Source organism: Corvus moneduloides, chromosome 1 (genome assembly GCF_009650955.1).
Source record: "Corvus moneduloides isolate bCorMon1 chromosome 1, bCorMon1.pri, whole genome shotgun sequence".
Taxonomy (NCBI): domain Eukaryota; kingdom Metazoa; phylum Chordata; class Aves; order Passeriformes; family Corvidae; genus Corvus; species Corvus moneduloides.
In genome coordinates, this window is record NC_045476.1 from 119387214 (window position 1) to 119409350 (window position 22137).

The 22137-nt window shown below is 41.5% G+C and overlaps 1 protein-coding gene across 4 annotated transcripts in view; it reads right to left on the bottom strand.

Moving 5' to 3' along the window:
* Nucleotides 1-22137, bottom strand: part of NOL4 (nucleolar protein 4) — a 190314-nt gene that overhangs the window by 154468 nt on the left and 13709 nt on the right. For all 4 annotated transcript variants that reach the window (XM_032124476.1, XM_032124471.1, XM_032124492.1 and 1 more), the window contains exon 2: nt 506-655. In XM_032124476.1, coding sequence (XP_031980367.1) covers nt 506-655 — 150 coding nt within the window. The remainder of the gene's footprint in view (nt 1-505; nt 656-22137) is intronic.

The window sequence follows — 22137 nt, forward strand, 5'->3', positions numbered from 1 at the left end:
GTACCTAGTAGCTTTCCAGCCCTTTGAATTTAGGACATTTACAAGTTTTCATACCATTAAACCATTAGGTACTACTTAGTCTGCAGCAATAAACTACAAGGCACCTACATTTTTATGCTGAAATACAGCAACCCATTTAACCAAGTTGTGACAGTTCCTTCTACGTCTTCTTTAACACTTCATCCATTTAATAGCAATTAACTCATACAGAGAAATCAGAAAAATTGCGAAACCATTACAGAAATAGCAAATTCTCCTCTCGTACCAATGAGAAAATCTCTAGTGAAGTCAATGGATGTGGCCCTTATTACACAGCAAATGTGATTTCTAAACCATATGTCTTCATGCATTACTGAAAGATCTCTGGAATCAATTTGAGAGTGAGGTTATCATCAGTACTAATTCAGTTGGGAAAAAACCCACAAATCTCATGCCATGTGACTAAGCCCAAATAACTCACATTTTTAAAGACTCATGTTCACTTCTAGTTGGTTTTTTTACTTACTGCTTTATACGTTCTCTTTTGTCCAGCATGTTTTCTGATTTGTTCTCCATTAGGCCCAGTTTCAACATGCATGGAATAGATAATGTCAAAGAAATCTTCTACGACGGCCACCCGCCGTAAAGACAGCTTCTCATCTACACCTACTCCATCCTGCAAAGGGAAAAGAATAAAAAAGAGAACAGAAAAAGTAAGGGAGACAAGATGAATAGATAAATTGTGATAATCATAAGACACATTGTCCTTTTTTAGAAGAGAGTTAAAGACCCTTCCATTAATATCTGAAGATCACCCACCCTACAGACACAGTATTGTAGGAAAGCTGTGTGATCACAAGGATCACTGCAAGCAGTCCATTTTGCCAAACCAGGGCATTTGGCCTCTTAATAGGAAGTGATCTTCCACTCCAGTATTTTTTTAAATATTTAAAAAAACAAAACAAAAAGTATCTGTGCTTCTTTCTCTAAATGCACAGACACAATTCAAAGGCAGAAGCAGTCCCAAAGACGTGGCACAAAAATGCATTATGTGGTTGTTAGTAAGGATGCAACAGTTCTTTTATTCTCACACTCCCTTCCCAGTAAATCTGTGTCTAGCATTTCACAAAGGTATTTAATAAAAGGTTTTAACTCAAAGAGCTGACTGTAATTATGAACACGAAGGAAGTTGTTACAAACAATTTGCCCCTGCAAAAATTGCTTGAAGACATACTCCATGAGGACATACCACAACATGAGGAAAAGAAAGGGATGTTGTTAAAATTTTCTACTTTTGCACACAGACATCCGGCTGGAAGAAGTGACAGAAAAGTGAGAACACCTAGCATCTGATTTTCAAAAGTGATAGTGTCATGATAGCTAAAGGCTTCTAAAAAGAAACAGTCCCCAATATCTCTGAATTTAACCAGGGCAGTTCAGTTCCCGCCTTTTTAACAGAACCACCCACACGAGGTTTTGTTTGTTTTACAGCTGCCTATGGACAGAGTTCTAATGCAGGGGCAGGAACTGGGACTCTTGTTTTTCCAGAATAGACATCTATCAAGCAGGCTGAATTTTGTAATACAACATCAATATATGAAGAATGAAATAAGAATGGCCAATTCCCTTGCACTCCAACACTGTATTCGAATTTAGATCTTTGGAGGCAGCAGCATAACCTAACATTCACTGTGTATTTTAAGCAATAAGGCTGTTCCAAACTTAATATATTTTATAACACCATTACTGATCATGTAATTCATGCCACAACAAAACTGATTTACATGGGCACTTCTATGACAAAATACATGCAATTATGGCTTCAGTGACCGAATAAAAACAAAAGATGAGAAACTAAAAGGTAATAATTATGTATGACTCCCACTTGCTGTCCCCCGATCATAATTCCTTGTTAACACACTCCACTAAGTTTGCTGTATGTGGACAAACATGATCCATTTTTCTCACTCCCCCTATTTTTATTCCAGCCCACTTCAATTTTTCATATATTTTGAAGAAAGAACCTAGATAATCCCAACGGCTCCAAAGAACCCCCCAGGGTGACATAGAGGACCTCTGACATGTTCCTAGTAGCAATGGAGAAAATGTCAATACCTTTATAGCATAACCTTCTAAACATGCATTAATCCAAGTGATAGAGGTCTAGGAGGTGTTGATGCACTACCAGCCAGACAGGTTACACCCTGTCCTGCTCCAGTATGCCCAACATTCTTCAGAGAGATCCCTGCCCAAAGCTACGTGGTCTCTTCCACCATGTTCTTTATCCCCAGGAGACAGCTGGACCCAGGCAGAACCCCAGCACATGTGCAATGAGAGCACTGCCACAGTTCTGATGGAAATGACTGTATTGAGGATTCAGGGTGTAACAAGATGAGGAATTTGCAGGGCAGTCTCCGCCACAGGTTAAAGCCTCAGCTCAGCTGGGAACAGTTGCTCTGAGAAAGCTGTGAAGCTAGCTCGTAGCTCATGATCGGTCACTGACCACCAGCTCAAAAACTTTGTGGCATTGTGACAGGTATTGGTTTAAGCATCATTAAGAATTTGCTTGGTACTACCCACCACCATTTTCTACTATTTAAAAAAAAAAATTGCTTTAGAGATAGGACCAACATCAAATTCAGGTCTTTGCAGCTTTAATCTTTAGGGGAATTCACATGTGAGCGCTGTAGGGGGGCCCATCTTCAATCATTATTTTCTCACCACCCAAACAGCACAGTGGGATCCCTGATGATTTCAATCACTCTTATTATGACGACAGTGTTATCTCACACTGCTCTCCGAATACTCAGAAGTTTATAGTGTTGATTAACTGAGAAAGATTTAATCTGTTTATTACTAATGAGTTTTGTTTTATGAAATTTCCTACGAGGGAGCTCTCTTTTTTAATTAAAAAGAAATGCATTACAACAATATTAATTTAAAACCTGAGATGCCACCTCAGCAGAGCTGACACATGCAAACATTATGAATACATTCAAAGAAGAAACTCAAAAATGAAACTCATTTTGCTGCTTTTGGTGGCCATAGTGCGCAGTGCTCTCTCTAATGGTCCTCCTACCTCCCTCCCCAGACACAGACACCCAAAGGTTGCCAGGTATGATCTGGGGGTGCTCTTGAAGGGGCATTTCTCCATGCAGCTGACTAAAACAATAAGCACTGATATTACTTCTAAAAATACACAGAAGTAAAGTCTGCACAAATTGTCATGACTCCTAATTGAAGTGCTAGAAAATGAATACAAACTTTCCAAACCTTTTCAGTCAAAAAGGGTAGGAAAGAAATTGTTTAAACGGAGTAGAAACTGCTTCAGAGGAAGACAGGGCTATAACTCAATATCTACATCTGTAATTTTATCTAGTGGAACCTGGACATGACTAAGTTGGCTTCATCCTGTTTGGTGCTGCCTAAGACAATAAGGCAGACCTTGATTCAGAACACCTGCAGTGCTGCAGAAGGTGCCAAGTTGCTGTGAGCGAGCTGTTCAGTTCATCCGGCAACACGCAACGCTGTACAGAGATGTAAGCCTCAGCTGCAGAAGCAATACACCAGATGAGTAATTTGAATAAGGTAGCTACTTACTGATGCTTTTGATATTCCATACTGACCTGCCAATAGGTAAAAAGCTGGGCAAATGATAAAACCTCAAATCTCCATTTAAACCATGAAGTCTCTGAAGTGGACGCAGTTGTATCAGGCTTTCCTGCCATATGCCATTACACTACACTTTTATCCTGAAATTGCTATTTGATAAAGGCATTAACAAAGCAGCTCTGCTCTATAAGCTGGCTTTGGGTAAAAATTTTCACAGTGCCTAAGGGGACAGTTTTGTTAGCCTCAACTAAAGCTAAAAAAAAACTGAATGAGAGAATGCATCGTAATGTTATTCCCATGACTGAAAGGCTATGAAATGTCCACAAGGGACAGGACAAGTAATAGGCTTAAACCACAGCACGGGAGATTTACATCAGATATTTGGAAAAACTTACTATTGATGTGGATAGTCAAGTACAGTAATATTTTGCCTGGGGAGGCTGTGGGATGTATGTCACAGAAGGATTTTGCGACCATGTTAGGCAAGTATCTGTCAGGGATAATATGAGTAAATCCTGTCTTGGACAGACTAGATATTAATTGAGTTTCTTCTTGATAACTCTAGGAAGCCTAAATACCACTTTCAAAGTGACTTGGCCACTAACAACTCCGGAATAGCAAGGAGGACATTTATAAATCACTGAGGTATTTTTAGGATTTTTATTCAGCATGGAAAGAGTCCAAGCCTCACTTTCAAAAACTACTTAGGAATGGAAGGCCTCACTGAATGCTTCACTTCCAGCATTGGACTTAGACTCTTAAATCTTTTAGGCTGAGTTTCATGCCTCTCCTTTCAGCCACCACTGAGGTGTGCCATGCCCTGTCCTAAACCAGTTGTCTCAGATGCCTCTCTGGCCAGCAGTGTGACAGACACTGACAAAATACATTCATCCTGACAGCTGCTGGAATGGTTTCAATCTCTATCAGTGAGATGTTATTTCATTTTACTCTTTGCATTACAGTTTTTCCTGCTTACTCTCGGTTTTATGTATATCCAGAGATCTTCCTATGTTCGTAGGACACAAATAAAGAAACGTTTCTTTGCATTTTCAGCACTACAAAATCCATTTGTACTCTGAGATTAAAGTTGTTCGCTTGTTTGTTTTTAGATATCTAGACAAAGAATAAATTTCTGGACAGAAGTGAATTTTACAGAGATTTGTGCACCTCTCAGAATGTGCTAAGGATCCCTTTGAACCAGGATGCTTGGGGAGACAGGCAGTGTCTCTTATTGAGGTTGAATCTACAGGGTTTGTCAGAGTAAAGAAAGGAAGAAAGTTTGCCAGTAAAGTGAATAGATAAAACTCTTAAGGCAGCAAAAATATCTATTAAATGAAAGGTTGTCATTTTTATAGTTACTTTGCAGAGGAGAAAAAAAATTCATACAAGCCATTAAAATTAATGCCACTGAAACAAAAGTGCTTGTAATTCCTTGCTTGAGAATAGTTGCCCCATCTCCTGTTGAAATTTCTGGGAGGAAATAGGTCTCATAAAACACCCTCTTGCTTTGTGAATGAATATAACTATCAGCATCTTGACAGCATTTGAAAAATATTCCTATAAAGACATGATAGACAGAGATAGAAAATAAAAGGAACGTCTTGGTTGGTAGTTTTATAGAAAATGTTCAGGTCTATAAAAACCTCTGTTGTAAAAGCATCAGAGCCAGAAGCACCTACAAAACATTAGGAGCAGATGCAAATAACAATGCACCTAAATATTTCATTGCCTAATATAAATCACATATAAATCTAAGATGGCTTTAAATGCAGAAATATGATGTGCAACATTCTTCTCATATAACCAGATCAGACAACAGCACAGTTAAAGCTCATTTATGTCCCCACACCTCTGCTGACTTGTACCACATTTTGAATTTCCCCTGGATGAGAAGAAAAGTCTTTTGCTGACGGAAACACCATACCCCGGATAAACAAAAAGTCTTGCTCATAGCCCTACGCATTGTTAGTTCGTGCATAATGAGCTCCTGACATGACTGTATGTAGATGTTTCACTCCCTCTGGGTTCAAGATAGGAAAATTTTGTATTGAAAGTGTTAGGAGGAAGCAATGGTAGTTGATGTATAACATGAACCCTATATATCTGTCTGCAGAAATAAGTCAAAACAAATGAACAGACTGAAAATCCTATTGTACATTATTTCCTTTATCTGCTTGTTCAGTAACTGTAAAAAATATTAATATTTAAAAATAGGGATGACCATTTTAGAATGCCTCTTACTCCCATAGAAATGAACAAATTACTTTAATCAGCCCATGTATTTGAACTCCCAGGTTATTAGTACACCCATTTGAATATCTGACTCATTCCTGTCAGCAAAGTTAAAATCCACAAAAGAGCAAAAGTTAATAGTACTTGGTAGCTATTATAAAGCAGCCTAAAATAAATAAACTGATCATTTCTATCCAGTTCCAAATGGAAAGTGCCTATAATAGCAAAAGGAATATTTATTATTTGCAATTTACAGTTTCTGTTTCTCGTTATATCATGTTTGAACAACAAATCTCATGTTTTACCAGCAGATGGAGACAGGAAAAATCAGAGTTACATTAAAACAGATACACACCAGAACCATTTCCAGCTGACAAGTTCTCCCTTTAGAGAAACACACACTACAAGGACTAAACAAATAAGGTAGGACATGGCAGCAATGAGTCAAACTAATGGTAGACATAGATCATGAAAATAAAAATAATAAAGTGAAGTAAAATGGCAAATTAATTTGCCCTTTGAGATGAGAGACTTAAACTAAACAACAGACACAGAGTTTTGATGTATTATGAAAGCTGTAGGTGAGAAAAAGCCCTTTTACTGGCTTGATGGGGGAGTTCAAAACAACCAATAAACAAAATCAATACTGAGCAGAAGTCCCTTTCTCCTCTATCTCTTGAACTGTTCCAGATGACGGGGAAAGCACCAAAGCCAAATCGCTGTCCATAAACAGTAAGGGGTGAATTCTGGGTGCCATATAAGTCTAAAATATCCCACCCAAAAGGGCTGTCCTACTGAGTCTTTTCACGTGAGGCCATCACCTGGTGTGGATCACTAGCTCCCTCAAACTAAGCCCTAGCAAGCAGAAAGAATGGATTGTGAAACTCAACTTGCCAAACTGTCTGTCACCTTTCTTTCCTTGAAACACAGTAAAATAGGCCCAGAGACTATTTCATTATATACAAAATATTTTCAAAGGTATCTTCAGAGGTTCCTTTGGCATGAATGCATAATAACCTGGCCAGTGGTCTCTGAGATAAATATTTGGTGCTCTTTCCATACGAAAGAAAGGCAAAAACTTTTCTTTCTCATCTTTCTTCAGAAGTGTGTATGGATGGCAACAGGCAGAAACTGATGCACAGGAAGTTCCACCTGAATATGAGGAGGAACTTCTTTACTGTGCAGTGATTGTGCACTGGAACAGGTTACTCAGAGAGGCTGGGGAGTCTCCCTCACTGGAGATACTCAAGAACTGTCTGGATGCAATCCTGTGCCATGTGCTCTAGGATGATCCTGCTTGAGCAGGGAGGTTGGCCCAGATGGCCACAGTCATCCCTGCCATCCTGACCCACCCTGTGATTCTGCGAAAGGCAGACTATCATCCTCTGTAAGAGTGCAGAAGAGATTTGAAATAAAACATGGAGTGCATGTACTGACTCTTGCACTTCCTACCAAAAACAAGCATGGACATGGGAAACCAGAGGTAATTTCAAAAAGATGCCTGCACTCAGAGCCTTGAAGGAATGGCAGGAGACCCCAGTGAGGAACACAGGACAGGCAGAACTCTGGTTGCAGTTCACTCTTCACAGCTAAGACTAGCCTCTTAACTGAGGTCTGAATACCCTTTTCCCTCAGCACACTAACACCTGATTATTTTTTTCCTTTGATGTTTAAACATTTACACAAACCTTCTGAACAAAAGCGGGTCAGAAGCTGGGTCACACTTCACTGTTTGTGAAGTCTGTAGCAGCAGGCTAACCAAACACCACGAGCTGTATCTCCATCAGCAAGCGGGGCACCGCAGGAGCAGCACATCTGTGGAGCAAAGCACTTGATACCAAGGAGCTCACGCCACACCATAAGTATTTCAGGCTATCTCTGACCTGGACCTCTGCAATGGACACACACTTGTGGTCACAACCCAGCACGTTCCTGTCTATCAAAAGCCACTTTTCTTTCACTGGAAGGAATCTGTTTATACACTGAAAAAATATCGCACTGTGAAACAAAGCCCAGCAAGCACGGTCCAGAGCTTTGTTTCAAAGACACACTCATCTTCCAAACGAAAATGCCAGTGCAAATGCAGCCATGGCTTCCTTAATAAGACAACAAAATAGGATTTTTCACACACACATGTTGTGATGAACATTACCCAAACCTATGAGAAAGATACTTAACTGTCTAGCTCAGGGACACACATGGCCCCGGTGTGACTCAGGAGATCAGAAAGGAGCTGAACAAACACTTATTCTGAAACAGAGACCATATTTGCCATATTACTCCTTCTACATTCCTCCCTCTCTAGCAAACTCCTGCCTACTTAGCCTGTTAAAACAACAGATGATGCTTCCATCATTACATGCAGTCTGATTTCAGCTGGCCTTTTTTCTTTAATTTTTTGACAGAGAAAGCAAATTAATACTCTATTCTGCCTACTCCCTGTTTATAGAGTTGGTGTATTTAGTACAGGAAAAAGGAACCCAGGCACTACATGCATCATATTGAGTGAAATATATGTGACAATTCCAATCAAACCAAAGTTAGAATTGGACAGAAAGAGAGGAAGAGCACATGTAACACCTGCAGGGAAGTGGCAGTTTGCATTTCAAAGCTGAAAACTTATGGTCAATTTATAATAATAGTAATAAAAAAAAATCTGCAAATTGAAAAAAGAAAGCAATTTCTTGAATTACATTTTTTAATTAACTTGAACTTAACTATAATTTACCTATGAATTCTTAATTTTGAAAAATTGTCTCAAAAATAATTTCTGATCATAGGAAGTTTGAAGAGTTTTTTCTGAAGCTTATATTTCAAAAGAGAAGCAGTAACTATTTCTTTTTTTGATAACCAGATTGTATTATTTCCTGTTCCCTGAAGGATGCTGTCTCTTTTCTAACGGGTTAGTATTCTATTAGAAAGAATTAAGTTTTGACTTTGAAGTCTATTTTTTTTGAAAATATTCATGACAGTTCTGGGAACATCCAGCACACTCCACTTGCCCTCTTCAAACTCCCTGTTTGGTAAGCAGCTGAGAGCTAATAAACCTAGCTTGGACATCAAGGGTAACTGAACAGAGAAAAGTTTAACACAGACAAATCTAACTGAAGTTTTTTGTTTAAAGTCACATTCGTGACCAAAGTTTTAATGCATGTATTCCTTCTTCATAACTCATTAAAGGATCCATCTAGGTATAAGGACCTTCTACCAGAATTTTCTGTAATCCTGTGTATTCTAAGAAATTGCAGTTTTTAAGCTTAAAAAGCTATCATCATTTCAGTTCTACCACGAAACAAGATGAAAGTGTGTGAAAATTCATCCCATTAAAGTAACATTTTATTCTTTTACTGAAAGTAAAACTGAACATAGAGGTAAATATTAAGATAACTGTAAGATTTCTCCTAAGACACTAAAAAAGTTTCAAAGAAGGTACAGATATTCTGAGGCTGAAGGAAATCTTTCTGTGTACAGATTCCTTCAGCTGTTGAAAAAACTGTAAACACACCATCAGACTAAGTAAAAAAATTAAAGGATAACAAGTCACTGTAGCACAAGTGTCCACTAAGTGTATTAATACTGAAATGACATTGTCTTTTTCGTCTTCCTACTCTTCACACATTTTATCTGATAATTATATCTGCCAAGCTGTAAACAGTTACTCCAGGACTTTTCCAGAGAAGACTGCAATGCCAAGCTAAATGCTTGGTGGGGGAACTGCCTTTTCAATCTCCCAGCTAATCTGGAAGGGTCAGCTACTCCTGGTGAGTGTTTTAAAGGGAGGGGACTTCAACTTCCCACTCCAACAGATCAGCACACTGTACAGTGATTTCCATGAAACATTGTTTCCAAAAGTTAGTAGCAATTATAATACAAAACTTAGTTTTATTTTAGTCTCAGGATAGACAGTTCTTTGTATCTCTGCTGAGCATGAAAAATTTGCTTTTCCCAAATAAGGGTACAAGGATAAACCAACTTATTCTCCTCAAATATTTTTGACTGTAGGGGATTTTAAAATGAATAGGTGTGAATCCTAGTGTGGGCCTGCTTAGTATGTTTGGGGCTTTTTCCTAAATTATGGGATCTGGTATTGTCATCAGCTCAGCAAAAGAAATGGGCAAGCTACTAATTAAATGCTAACTCTTAACATTCCCGTCATGCTTCAAAAATGAACAATTGCTCAATTATAATTTAAAGTGTGCTATACTTTACAGGTATTCAAGCACTAGGGGAATGCAATGTAGATCTATAATGCCACCTTTTTTCAGACTGATGAAATGCAACTACTGTACACCAAAAGTAACCTAACACTAAAGTGAAGCTTAAATAATAAGAACTCATTACCCCAAAGTGCTGCCTGTGAAATTAAACATATTAAATATATATTTTTTTAAATTATGTTCCAAATACTCATAAGCCTCTGATGCAAGGCTGTTGGCAGACAGAACTTTTTTAATACATAATGTGAAATGCAAGTGCCAAGTGTTACATACTGCAGTAAAGGGCCAAGAGCATACCACACCACGGATCAACACTGCTCAGTGACAAAACGTCTAAATAAAAAAATTGCTTCAAAACCCTAGTTAATTGGTAAAATATTTCAAAAAGTCAGGGAAAGAGGATAAATCAGAGGACTTCTGATGGGAAAGAGTGTTTTTGTGTCTAGGTCTCTGCGTGCAACTCCAGCAAAGGCTTTTGTCCCTTAAAGTGGCTTCCTCCTTTCACCTGTTGCCTATGGCAAGGAACAGCCCTGGGGTGGCACGGAGATGAAACGTGTGACCTAATCGCTCCCACTGATGTCTCTGCAACAGCTGTTCACTTGCTTATACAAAATCAGTTCATGGTCTCAGCACAGCTCCCAGAGGACAGCTGTCTCCATCACCAAAACCACTGCTACAACAGCCCATTAGGTGCCATTAATTGGTAACCTCATTAGCATCATCAGTAAAGACACTGGGGATCAGATTTTAAGCTGCACTGGTGCTGTACAGGCAGCTTATGGTATGAACCCGTACAAAGCTCTGGTGCTGAGGCTGCCTAAGCACTGGCTCAGCAGCCTCACCTGCAAGGCCAAGTGCAGAATAATGACAACTGTCCCCAGCTCCAGTGCCAAAGGGGACAGGAGTCTCCAGGGCACCCATGTTCCACGCGTGTTCCACTGGTTCTCTGACCACATTACCAACATACTTCCCACACTGGATAAAAGCTGCTTCTTGCAGGGAGCAAAGAGGTACTTCCCAGACTAAACATTCCTGGAGTACAAATTAACAGCCTCTAATGGAGATCCCTCTAGATTTCTGCAAGGACAAATGAGCAAGGATTATGAAGGGGCTCTCTGTAATTGCACAGGTAATGTTACCTGACCAGGGACAGAGGCCACTGGGGACTCAGCAGTCATATCAGAACAAGCAGAATGCAGGATCACTGACTTCCACCTGCATGGGTCTCAGCAGCAGCAGGGGTGTGCCAGCCCTGAGGACGTACAAACATAAGCAAAGTAGGAACCGTAGGGATTAGGGTCTGTTCTTAGACGAAGCAGCACAGTACCCAGAAAAATCAGGCAAAACATTGGATACACAATCTCTCTACCAGGTTTGAGACAAAAGTAGTAAGTATCGTGTCAGAGATTTGCAATAAGTTTTTGGTGTAGCCAGCAATGCCATAAGCCAAATATCTAACCATGTTCTTCAGGAAAATTCATCATGGAGGGGTGTAAACATTATCCTTCCAAAAAGACAGGAAAAAACCAGCAGTTTTTTCATCCTCCCTCAGACCTGAGGGAGGGCTAGTACCCTCAAAAATATCATCAAACTAAATTAATTGGTAAATAACGAATATTCATCTTTTTTTATTAGTTTTGTTAATATTTGTATGTGTGTGTGCACAGATCAGGTTTTATGAAATTACCCCAGCAGGCTCATGTGATGCTCTTCAATAACTTTCTTGTTGAGTTTTCCTTTAATTAAATTACATTTCCCCAATTCTATCACTTTTTTCACTCCTGTGACACTTTTCTCTCCTGGGTAACCTAGGCAAGAACAAGTGCCAGATGCAAAAATCTTGTGTTTCTGTGAGGAAGCACTGTTGCAGATAGTCAGATTATTTACACCACTTTTTTTCCTTTTCTTCTTCCTCCCTTCCTCAACCATAAACAAAGTCTACAGCATGAAGAGGCCAATCCTTGCCAGCAGAACCAAGTTTTGAAAAACACTACTCCACCATATGTTCAGTCCTGACCAGCGTGATAGTTCGGAAGCTGACATCTGCAGATGGGGAGTTCATACCACCATTCAGCACAAACATGCTGCTACTGTACACTGAAGTCAATATTAGCCAGACTTTGCTTAGGAGAAATTTTCAACACTGATCTACAGTTTCACCTTGCCAACTAATTTTTGTTACACTGATGTAAATGAAATAGATATAAAAAGAATCTTGGAGAAAAATGGTGGCGCTGATTGAGAAAGGGAGCCCTGGCGAATCCTTTTAGTAATGTCCTTTAGAAGGAAAACTCTCCTGTATCAGATATACATTGAAGCTGTTGGTGTAACAGAAAACACTTGCTAATGTTACATATGATGGGCCTTCATGAAAGCCCACTAAACTCTATTTGGCCCATAGGGTTATGCACTACAAGGATACAATGACCTCAAACAGTCCCCTGAACATCTTTGAAGACTCAGTTAACTCAGTTTTTCTCTAAACAAGATATATCAAACTTGCAATAAGCACTTTACAAACCAAAGTCTTTCTTGCCTTTCTTAAAGCAGCAAGAATACCCTACTTAAATGTTTGTGGGAGTGACATTGGTTCTTCTACAAAAACAGGAAGATAAAGCGCGTTTTCCCGGCTCCTTTCAGTTTTTCTCCCCCTTGCTCCTCTCTCATTCCATCTGCAGCTCCTTATGCAGTCCAAACACTTTTTCCAGGACTTAAACAGATTCATGGCTAACAATTTCCACAGGGACTGTGTGCATGTTCTCTCAGGCATGCTCAGCCACCAACACTCATCAGAGGGCTGGAAATCAAAATCTGTGTCAGTTGTGCCACTGGGATTGAAATTCCATGACTTCATGTCTGCGTGTCCCTCGTTCAGACCTTTACTGTATAGCAGTGGCCTTCTTCAAAAGCCTGTATCTAAAATCCTCTGTGTGAATTTTCTTTAAAATGTTTTGCAGTCTTATCTTATATGCACATCTACCATCAGTTATTAAATGGGAGAGTAAATGGAACCGTTTTCCTTTATTATGTTGCTCTGAAACTGAAATGGACAATGTCTGGACTGTAAATTCACAGTAGAAAGAGGTTAGATATTCAGTTATACAAATTTTACTCAGAACTTTTCCTGCATAAAATTAGGAGCACGCCTGAGCAGCAAACAGTTCAAAACAATGGTAACTACAACACTGACTTTGCAAATGCTGTTATATTTAGTAAATTCGGCTTCCTCATTTTTCATAAATATTACCTACCTAATATTTTTTTAGTGTAGATAAGAGGTACATCCCACTTCTGATCACTAATGATGCTGCCCACCAGCCCAATTCTTTTTCTAACAGAATTAAAGGAACAGCCAAATAATGAAGGGGACCATTATTGCCTCAACAGTACTGCAAAAACTGGTGTTTTGAATAAGTAGGTAACCAGATTTGTTCAGCATGTTATGCATTATAAAAGACAGGAAATCAGAGTATTTGCAAGTTGAAGACTCCCTATTAATGAGATGTTTGCCAGTCTCTGCCTTAATCCAGGCACGCCCATGAATTTACTACCAAATATTATTGTTTTGCATGTAAATATATATAATACATATTTAATATAATATCCTATCATATAAGTATACATATAGTACAGCTGATGAAAGAAAAGGAAAGATGCAGATGAAATAGTCTGTTCTGTCTAATAAAATTCATGCTTATTTTGTCATACCTACAATGGTTAATATGCAAACTATACAAAGCTTTGTAATTAATAGCACAATTCTGTGCTCAAAACATGAACCAAACACTATATTAACCATTCTCCATGAACATGTATCCTTACTTAAACTTTCTCTCTTTCTATAAAAAGAATAAAGTTTATGTTTCTCAGCTGTTTGTAAGAACAGGAAGAAGAGTTGAAACACAGGATTAGAATTCAATTACGTATTAAACACAGTATGATGATTATACTATTCATGAAGTTCCCGAGAATTTGGTGATCGATCTCCCAATATCTTAGTTTAAACTACTGTGTTCAAACTGTAGCAAAACCGTAATACACCAGGACTAAGTGACCTGGGCGTTCTCTCACTTCTCTGTGTATATTGGCTGCATTAAGTTAATGGGACACAGCACTTGGATGCCTTCAGTAATAACAATAAAGTTCTCTTCCTCTCATGACATTCACATGATGTGTACAGCTTGACTGACGGATGTGCCATCCAACCCAGAGCTGGTTGTAATCGACAGTTTAGCTTGCAATGTCATATGGGATCTCTTGATAGTACTTGAAAGTACCATAGAAAATCAGGGAGAGATGAAAGAAAAATCAGATGGTCGCTTAGTCCACCCCGACAGAAAAAGGGACTGTCTTCTCTTGCTCATGATGTACTTTCTTGTCTTCTCATAAATGACTCATCTGAGACAGGTTTCATCACTGCCTCTGAGACACTATTTTACAGACTGGTAGAGGTAAACACAGAAACTTTGGCTGAGCCTGTGCCAAGAGCCTGCCACAAAAGCTTTGCAGACTGCTGTGTTGCTGTTTCTTAGTTCTGTTCACTTGGAACATAGGCACGACACTAACCCTCTCTAGGACTCATTGCAGAATAAAGTTCCTCTGTCACACTAGATCATATCTGCTAAGAAGGAGTTAGCAAGGGCCTCTTGGTGGCAGTGAGAAATAGGTGATCACCTCCCTAAGGCTTTGTCATGTCACTGCCTTGTTTCCAGCTTATCATCTCCCAATTCCAGGAGCCCAATTTCATCTCCTACCAAAAATAGCTTCCCTTGCAAGGCACTCAGCACATTCTTTCTTCACAAATAATAGCATAATTTAAAATCCCACGGAAGAATCACAAAATATTCTGAGTCGGAAGGCACCCACAAGGATCATCAAGTTCAACTCTGAAGTGAATGGCCCCTACAGGAATCACACCCACAACCCTGGAGATATTAACAGCATGCTCTAACCAACAGAGCTAATCTCAGGGTAACATTGATTTTAATAAACTATGGCTCGATCTTCCAAATTGTCCTATTCTCTCAAAAATGATGCTCTGCCTGCAAAGGACTAGGGACACATCAGCATCACTTTTCATTCCTCAGCAAGTGCAGAGATCACAATCTCACATACACATCAGAGGCTAAGGTTATAAAGCTTCAAATTTATCTCACAAGGAAAGCCAACATCTGTTTTCATCTTGCTGACAACATGAACAGCAACATTTTTATTCCGCTGAACAAAACATTAACAAGGACTGAATTTTCAAATGCTTTTTTTTTTTCTTTATGCATCAATTCAACATTAAACTGCATCTTCTGATATACTGCTATACCTACAAGAAGCTGCAATTTGGTTGTCTCAAACTTTTGCCATTTCCTTATGTTAGTTTTCAGTCTTCCTGGACTACATTTCCCAAGACACACTGCAGGAGATCACGTTTTGTGAAACATTTAGTAAAACCAAGGACACCAGTGTAGTAGAAATTCTTGTGTCACGTCTCTCTTCGTAAATATATTGCACCCACTCATTTACTTGCACTTCATAGCAGCCACTCACTCCAAAATGACTGAAAAGGCTTTGATGCACTTGCACCAACAGAGTCAGCTGTGAGGACTGAGTATGTACTTCATCTACATCATTTAAGCCTTGCCTGCTCTAAGAGAAATATGTTATTACTTTATTGACAAATCACATCTGCCACCCAAACCACATACAAGGCCAGTTGCAGGAAAACTCTAAATTCAAAATTGTATGTCCACAACTGCCAAACCAGCATGGATCACCAAGAAGATTTAAAAAGACCATACAGGCAAGCCCTGTTCTGTTCTGTGCAAATAGCCTATTACGGCACTGTATTTTGTGTGCTACAGCCTTAAAAAGGAAATGACACAGTAATTTCCCATCAAATCAAATAATTTCTAGCATAACTTCTCATTGGGGGTATTCTGCATGTATCCTGAAATTTGTTTTCTGGGGAGACGACAGGCACAGCTGCACATCTGGTAAATATGTGTGCTTGTTTTTCATGTAGGGGTATACATGAAATTAAATTCAATTTGATTCAACTGTACTTTACTGGCATGGCAAGCTGCTAAATGTAGCCTAGGAAAAATGAACAGACCTTTGAGGTAGCTGTCACCAGCTGATACAATGAGTTTAGGATGGGGTTTCTTTCTGTATCTGGGGTTTTATCCCATCTATCTATTTCCCACTACTGCCCATTTCCCATCTTGTTCAGTCATTTTTAACAGTAACCTGTCACCTGAGAGGACTTCACAACACAATGCCATCATTACACTCTCCCCCGGGGGTCAGGAATACTTTTTTCCTCGATTTTGTTTTGACAAATACATTTTAGGATTTCTGATGATACCCAAAAAAAAATCTTTTTGTATCTCACTCAGGTTTTGGATGTTGATGCAAAAAGCATTGCTCCATTTCATTTTTTCCTACTAGATTTTCTGTTTAGATGCTCCCTTTTTTCTCCCCCTTTATTTTTTTTTTGTCTCCTTGTTTCTGTTCATAGCTTATAGGCATTCCTCCTCCATTCAGTGTATGTTTCAGCCTGCATATTCACTGAAATAAAAAAAATCTGTTAAGACAACAGTGGACAGTTGAGCATCCTATTGTTTGCTTCCATCCTTCCCAGACCTGTTGTACAGAGCATCATGAGTTACAGAGACAGAATCATAGAACCACAGAATGATTTGTGTTGGAAAGGACCTTAAAGATACTCTAATTCCAACCTCCCTTCCATGGACAGGGATACCTTCTACCAGATCAAGTTGCTCAAACCCTCATACAACCTGGCCCTGAACACTTCTGGGGACGGGACACTCACACTGCCCTGGGCAACCTGTTCCAGTGCCTCACACCTCATTGTAAAAAATCTCTTCCTTCTGTCCAGTCTAAATCTACCTTTTCAGTTTAAAATGATTACTCCTTGTTCTGTCGCAACAGGCTTCAGTGAAAACTCTCTGTCCATCTTTCCTCTCAGCACCCTTCAAGTACTGAAAGGCTGCAATAAACTCTCCCTGGAGCTTTCTCTTTTCCAGGCTGAACAACCCCAACTCTCTCAGCCTGTCTTTGTAGGAGAAGTGCTCCAGCCCCCCAGTCATCTTCGTGTCCCTCCTCTGGACCCACTACAACAGATCCATGTCTTTTCTGTGCTGAGGACTGCAGTCCGGGACACAGCCCTCCAGGTGGGGTCTCACAAGAGCAGAGTAGAGGGGTGGAGTCGTTTCCCTCAACCTGCTGGGCAAACTGGGGGTGGTGATGTGATCCACTCAACTGATGCTACGTATAACTCAAGCTATAGCAATTCTCTGAATTAATTCTTGTGAGTTATTGTTGCTGTACTTACTATAGCAATTTATTTTGCATTTTTGGTCCCACAGAAGTCAACCTATTACTTTTAAGAGGCCAAAAAATAATGGCATTGATGTTGCTTTCACTTTTGATCCTCCTGTGCTGCTGTGTTGCAGCAGAAGGAATGTCTCCAGGTGAGATGGGACCTGGGAAATAGGGTCTTCAGCAAGTTTGCTAGAATGCTCTCCTTCTCCAGATCTTGCTTTATGGCGCAGCATACTCACACAGTTTTTTTCATATTAAGCTTTCACGATCTGATTTGTAAACTTCAGAAACTGAAGCTTCTAGACTCCCCTATTATGAGGCTGAGCTTTATATAATTTAAGATGTATTCAGTGTTCCTATCTCTATAATTAAATTTCTCTGGTTTTGTTATTTTGAGCACCTTCTGAATTTTTTTCAAAGAGCTTACTAGGCATTATGTTGAAAGGATTCTGCTCAAATTATATCCTTCATTTTCTCACTTTGTTTTAAGGATAATTACTTAACTGATATTTGAATTAATGAAATAGGGTATGGAAAATCACTTAATTGGCCTGAAAAATCTTACAATTTAGGAAAAAAACCTGCTTTTTTTTTTTAATTTCCTGGTTTCTAAGTCTACAGGGTCCACTTGGGACATTTGCAGTTTAAAGTGGAAATTCCCAAACATGAGCCTGCAAGACCATTCGTGGTTAATAAATCAACAGTCTCTAGAACCACACTAACCACCCACATTTTATATACTCATCAGTCAAAAGGCTGATAATGAAATATCCATGGTCCTTGAGAGATTTTGAGAACTGACAGGGAGTTGTTGCTAAGACAATCTCTTCTACATAGCTGTGGGGACTGCTAAAGCATTTTTGTGTGAGGGGTGTTTTTAATACAAAAGTAGAATTTTCATGAGCATTTGACTGGAGATGGGATTTTTAAAGAAAAAAAATTACAAACCCTGTGGAACTCACAATGAAATTGTAACAGTTGATAAGACTCCATTTTTGCGATATTTTAATATCTATAAAGAAAAAGAAAGAGTCCTGATCTTTTTTGACATTGACATCTTTAGGATACAGATTCAGTTTTGTGGTTAGTTTTTCATGAAAGAATTAAATTTTTATTTTCATGTGTGATAGTATTATTGGTCAGATATTTTACTAACTTTTTAGATCCCAGAAGCATTCTATGAAAGAGAAAAGGAGTCCTCCAGCTGTGTTCTATGCCACACAATCCAGCATTTAGTGAAGCTGATAAAAAATAGTTTTCTCTTGTTATGGTTAAAAGAGAAACCTCTTTGAATGATGCCTTAGCTTTTAACTTTTACATCACTAGTAATTGGGGCTAAAGACATTCCTCCTCTCTACCCACTCTCCCCAGTTTCTGGGCTGTCCCATCAGCTACATGGCAGAGGGGACTCACAAGTCTTCCTCAGAGGAACAGACCTGGCTTCAAAGTATATCATATTAATATTTGCATGTCAGGGGCCCAAGTCCATGTTTTCCTACCATAACCATATGCAAATGTTTTTACTGCCTGTAACAACAGCCAGTGTAATACTTTGAGCGCCAAAAATGGAGCAACACTACTTTTCAGGAAGAGGTGTAACTATGTACTATGCTACACACCATACAGCCACCTGCACGTGGTAAGAGAGCACCAGGCTGGTAGCAAGACATGTCTCAAGTACTGGGTTCTGGAAAAAGCAGAAAGCATCAGTGAACACCAGCAGTGACAATGGCACAAGGTTTTATTTCCACTCACTGCACCTCAAGTCACACCAACCACGTCACTATCTACAGCAAGTATTTGTAGCTGCCATGATGCTGTGCAGCCCTGCCAGCAGGGTCTTGTGTGGCATCACGGTGAATTTTCTTAGGAAATCTGGCGCTTGTTTCCAAAGTCAAGGGCTTCCTTAAGTCAAACCGATGGTTCCCGGGGCCTGTGCTGTCTGCAGGCTACACAGCCATGGTGCAAGTGCACTGCAGGTGTCCAGGACAGCCCCGATGAAATAGGTACCAGCTCTATCACTGCACACGCACACCAGCACCCATCCACAGGAACACGGGAACAGGGCTGGCTAGCACTGAAACCCATCCATGGCTGCCCACACAGCTCCTCAGACAGAGGTGGGCATCACAAGCAAGTCCAGAGGAGGGCTGTGAAGTTGGTAAGAGAGGACTGGAGCACCTCCCCTACAAAGACAGGCTGAGGAAGTTGGGGCTGCTCAGCCTGGAGAAGAGAAGGCTGCATGGAGACCTCACAGAATCTGAAGGGAGCCTACAAGGAAGCTGGAGAGGCACTCTTCATCAGGAACTGTAGTGACAGAACAAGGAGTAATGGGTACAAATTGAACGAGGGGAAATTTAGGTCAGGTATTAGCAAGAAATTCTTTACTGTCAGGGTGGTGAGACAATAGAACAGGCTGCCCAGGGAGTTTGGGGATGCCCCAACCCTGGCAGTGTTCAAAGCCAGGTTAGATAAGGCCTTGAGCAACCTGGACTAGTGGGAAATGTTCCTGCCCATGCAGGGGGTGTCGGGAGTAGATGATCCTTAGGTTCCCTTCCAATCCTTAACATTCCATGATTCTATCACCCACCCATCTCCAGCGTAATGCTGCCCGTGCCTGCAGCAACCACCACACCGGGCAGGCACGGGGCATTCGCTGCGCTGAAAACACACCGGAGACGATGTTTTATTTTAGCTCCCAGTACTCCCTGCCCGCACTGGGTGCAGGCTGAGGGCTGCGCAGGGGCTGTCCGTGCCCACCGCGGATTTACAAAATCCCGCCTCGCCCCGGCCACCCGCAGCCCTTTCCCCGGAGGGCTGGCACAGGCGCTCCGCCCGGGATGCGGCAGGCGCGGGGGCAGCGGGGCCGAGGGGGCGGCGGCGGCCGCACAGGTGCTGCCGCAGCCCGTCGCCATGGGAACGGCGCTGCCGAGGGCGCGGTGGCCGGGCCCGGCCGGGCCCCCCCGCCCGCGAGTGGGAGCGAGGAGCGGGGGTGTGTGCGTGTATGTGTGTGTGTCCCGGAGGTATTGCACTGTTTCCATAGGAACAGGCGGGGGGAGGCGATGGCGGCACAGCCGCACCCTCTCCCCGCTCCCCCTCCCCCGTGCCCTGAATGCGAGCCCGAGCCCTGAATCAATTAATGGAGCCGGCACCGGGCTGGGAGCGGGGAGAGGGCTGTGCGCCCCTCGGGACAGCCCCCGCACCCAGCTGGCGTCGCGGCCGCGCTGCTTCCCCAGGGGGACCCCGGGCCGCGGGTCCCCGAGGGGTGGCCCCGGCAGATGGTCCCTCCGCAGCCGCCCCCGTTCCCCGTCCCGTCCCCGGCGAGGCGCGCCCGGGGAGAGGCGCTGGGGAGCCCCGGCCGCACCCTGGGGACACCCGCGGGGAGAAGGGGCGGGGGACACGCACACAACAACAACAAAACCCCGTGCCCGCACGGCTGTTTACGGCACCATATGGCTGCAGGGGGAGGGGTGAGGGACATGTCTGCCGAGCCGCCGCGCTCATTATGTCCGATGGAGTCACGGTCACCGCGCCTCCGCCCGCACCCGGGGCGCGGGGGGACACCCCGCTCCCGGCACAGGCGGGCGGGGGCGCACGGAGAGCCCCGCGGCGGAGGGACCCCCGCGACCCCGCGGTGGGGACTCGAGGGGATAAACACACAGCGGTCTGGCTGCCCTGCTGCGGCCAGAGAGGGAAAATTCAACCCCCTTCCCCAAAGTCTATCTCTAGACCTGTTAAGATCTGTGTATATCCTCGGCGTAAAGATGAACGTATGGGACAGAGCTCTATTTTGGATCACAACGCGGCAGTGCTTGAAACGTGAAAAGGAAAATACGAAATAAAAAAAGTCGCTTGTGGTTTTTTTTATCGGTGGGGTTTGAGACGACAGCCTGACCCACTTCGGGGCATCTCTGTCTGTGGTTGGCACATACGAAGGGCTGGAGTGGAAGCCCTGGGCATCAAACGCTACACCGAGATCCACAGCGATTAATGCTATTTTTTCTTTCCGAGCGAGGCAGCCATTCATTTCAGAGTAATCCTTGCTGCACGGCGCTGATGGAGGCACGCTCAGTGCAGCGCATCCTGCCTCTGGAGAGCTTTCTCGGCTGGGGCAGGGGAAATGCTTTGAAATGGCTTGTGTCTTTCCTCTCAATGATTCATAAGATAGGTGCTAAACCTTGCCATTATTAGAGAGATAAAATCCACAGACTGTGGGGTCTGATAATAGGCAACTATACTGTTATCCGTATTACCTTGTAAAATTGAAGTATTGATTTTTTTAAAACATGGTTTGCTACTTCGCAGGCCAATCCCACTACTATTGTAGTCAGTGAGATTTTGCTATTGACTTCAGTGGGAACAGCTTTTTGCCTTTAAAATGGTCTATTTCACATTATTATGGTAATATCATTCAGCAATTCTTAAAATTGGCCTTCTTGGCCTTGGACATTTTAAAAGATTAATGTAAAAATTACTTCAGCTCAACTTATTCACCTCATTTCTGCTCATGTTTTGTCCAAAGTTTTGTTTGGATAAATCCAACAGATAACTTAGTGCTCCAGATGGTTGTGGGTGGACTGGACCTAATAGATTCTCCAGTTATGTGTGTTTAAGTGGCTTTTTGTTTTGGTTTGGCTTTTTAATTTTATAGAAGCCTAGATTTAGAAACCCATTTGTAGATCTCCTCTTGTGTGCAGCTTTGAATGCATTTGGTTGCTCACCAAAATAGCATGCCTTCCAAAGCAAGATTAAAAATATT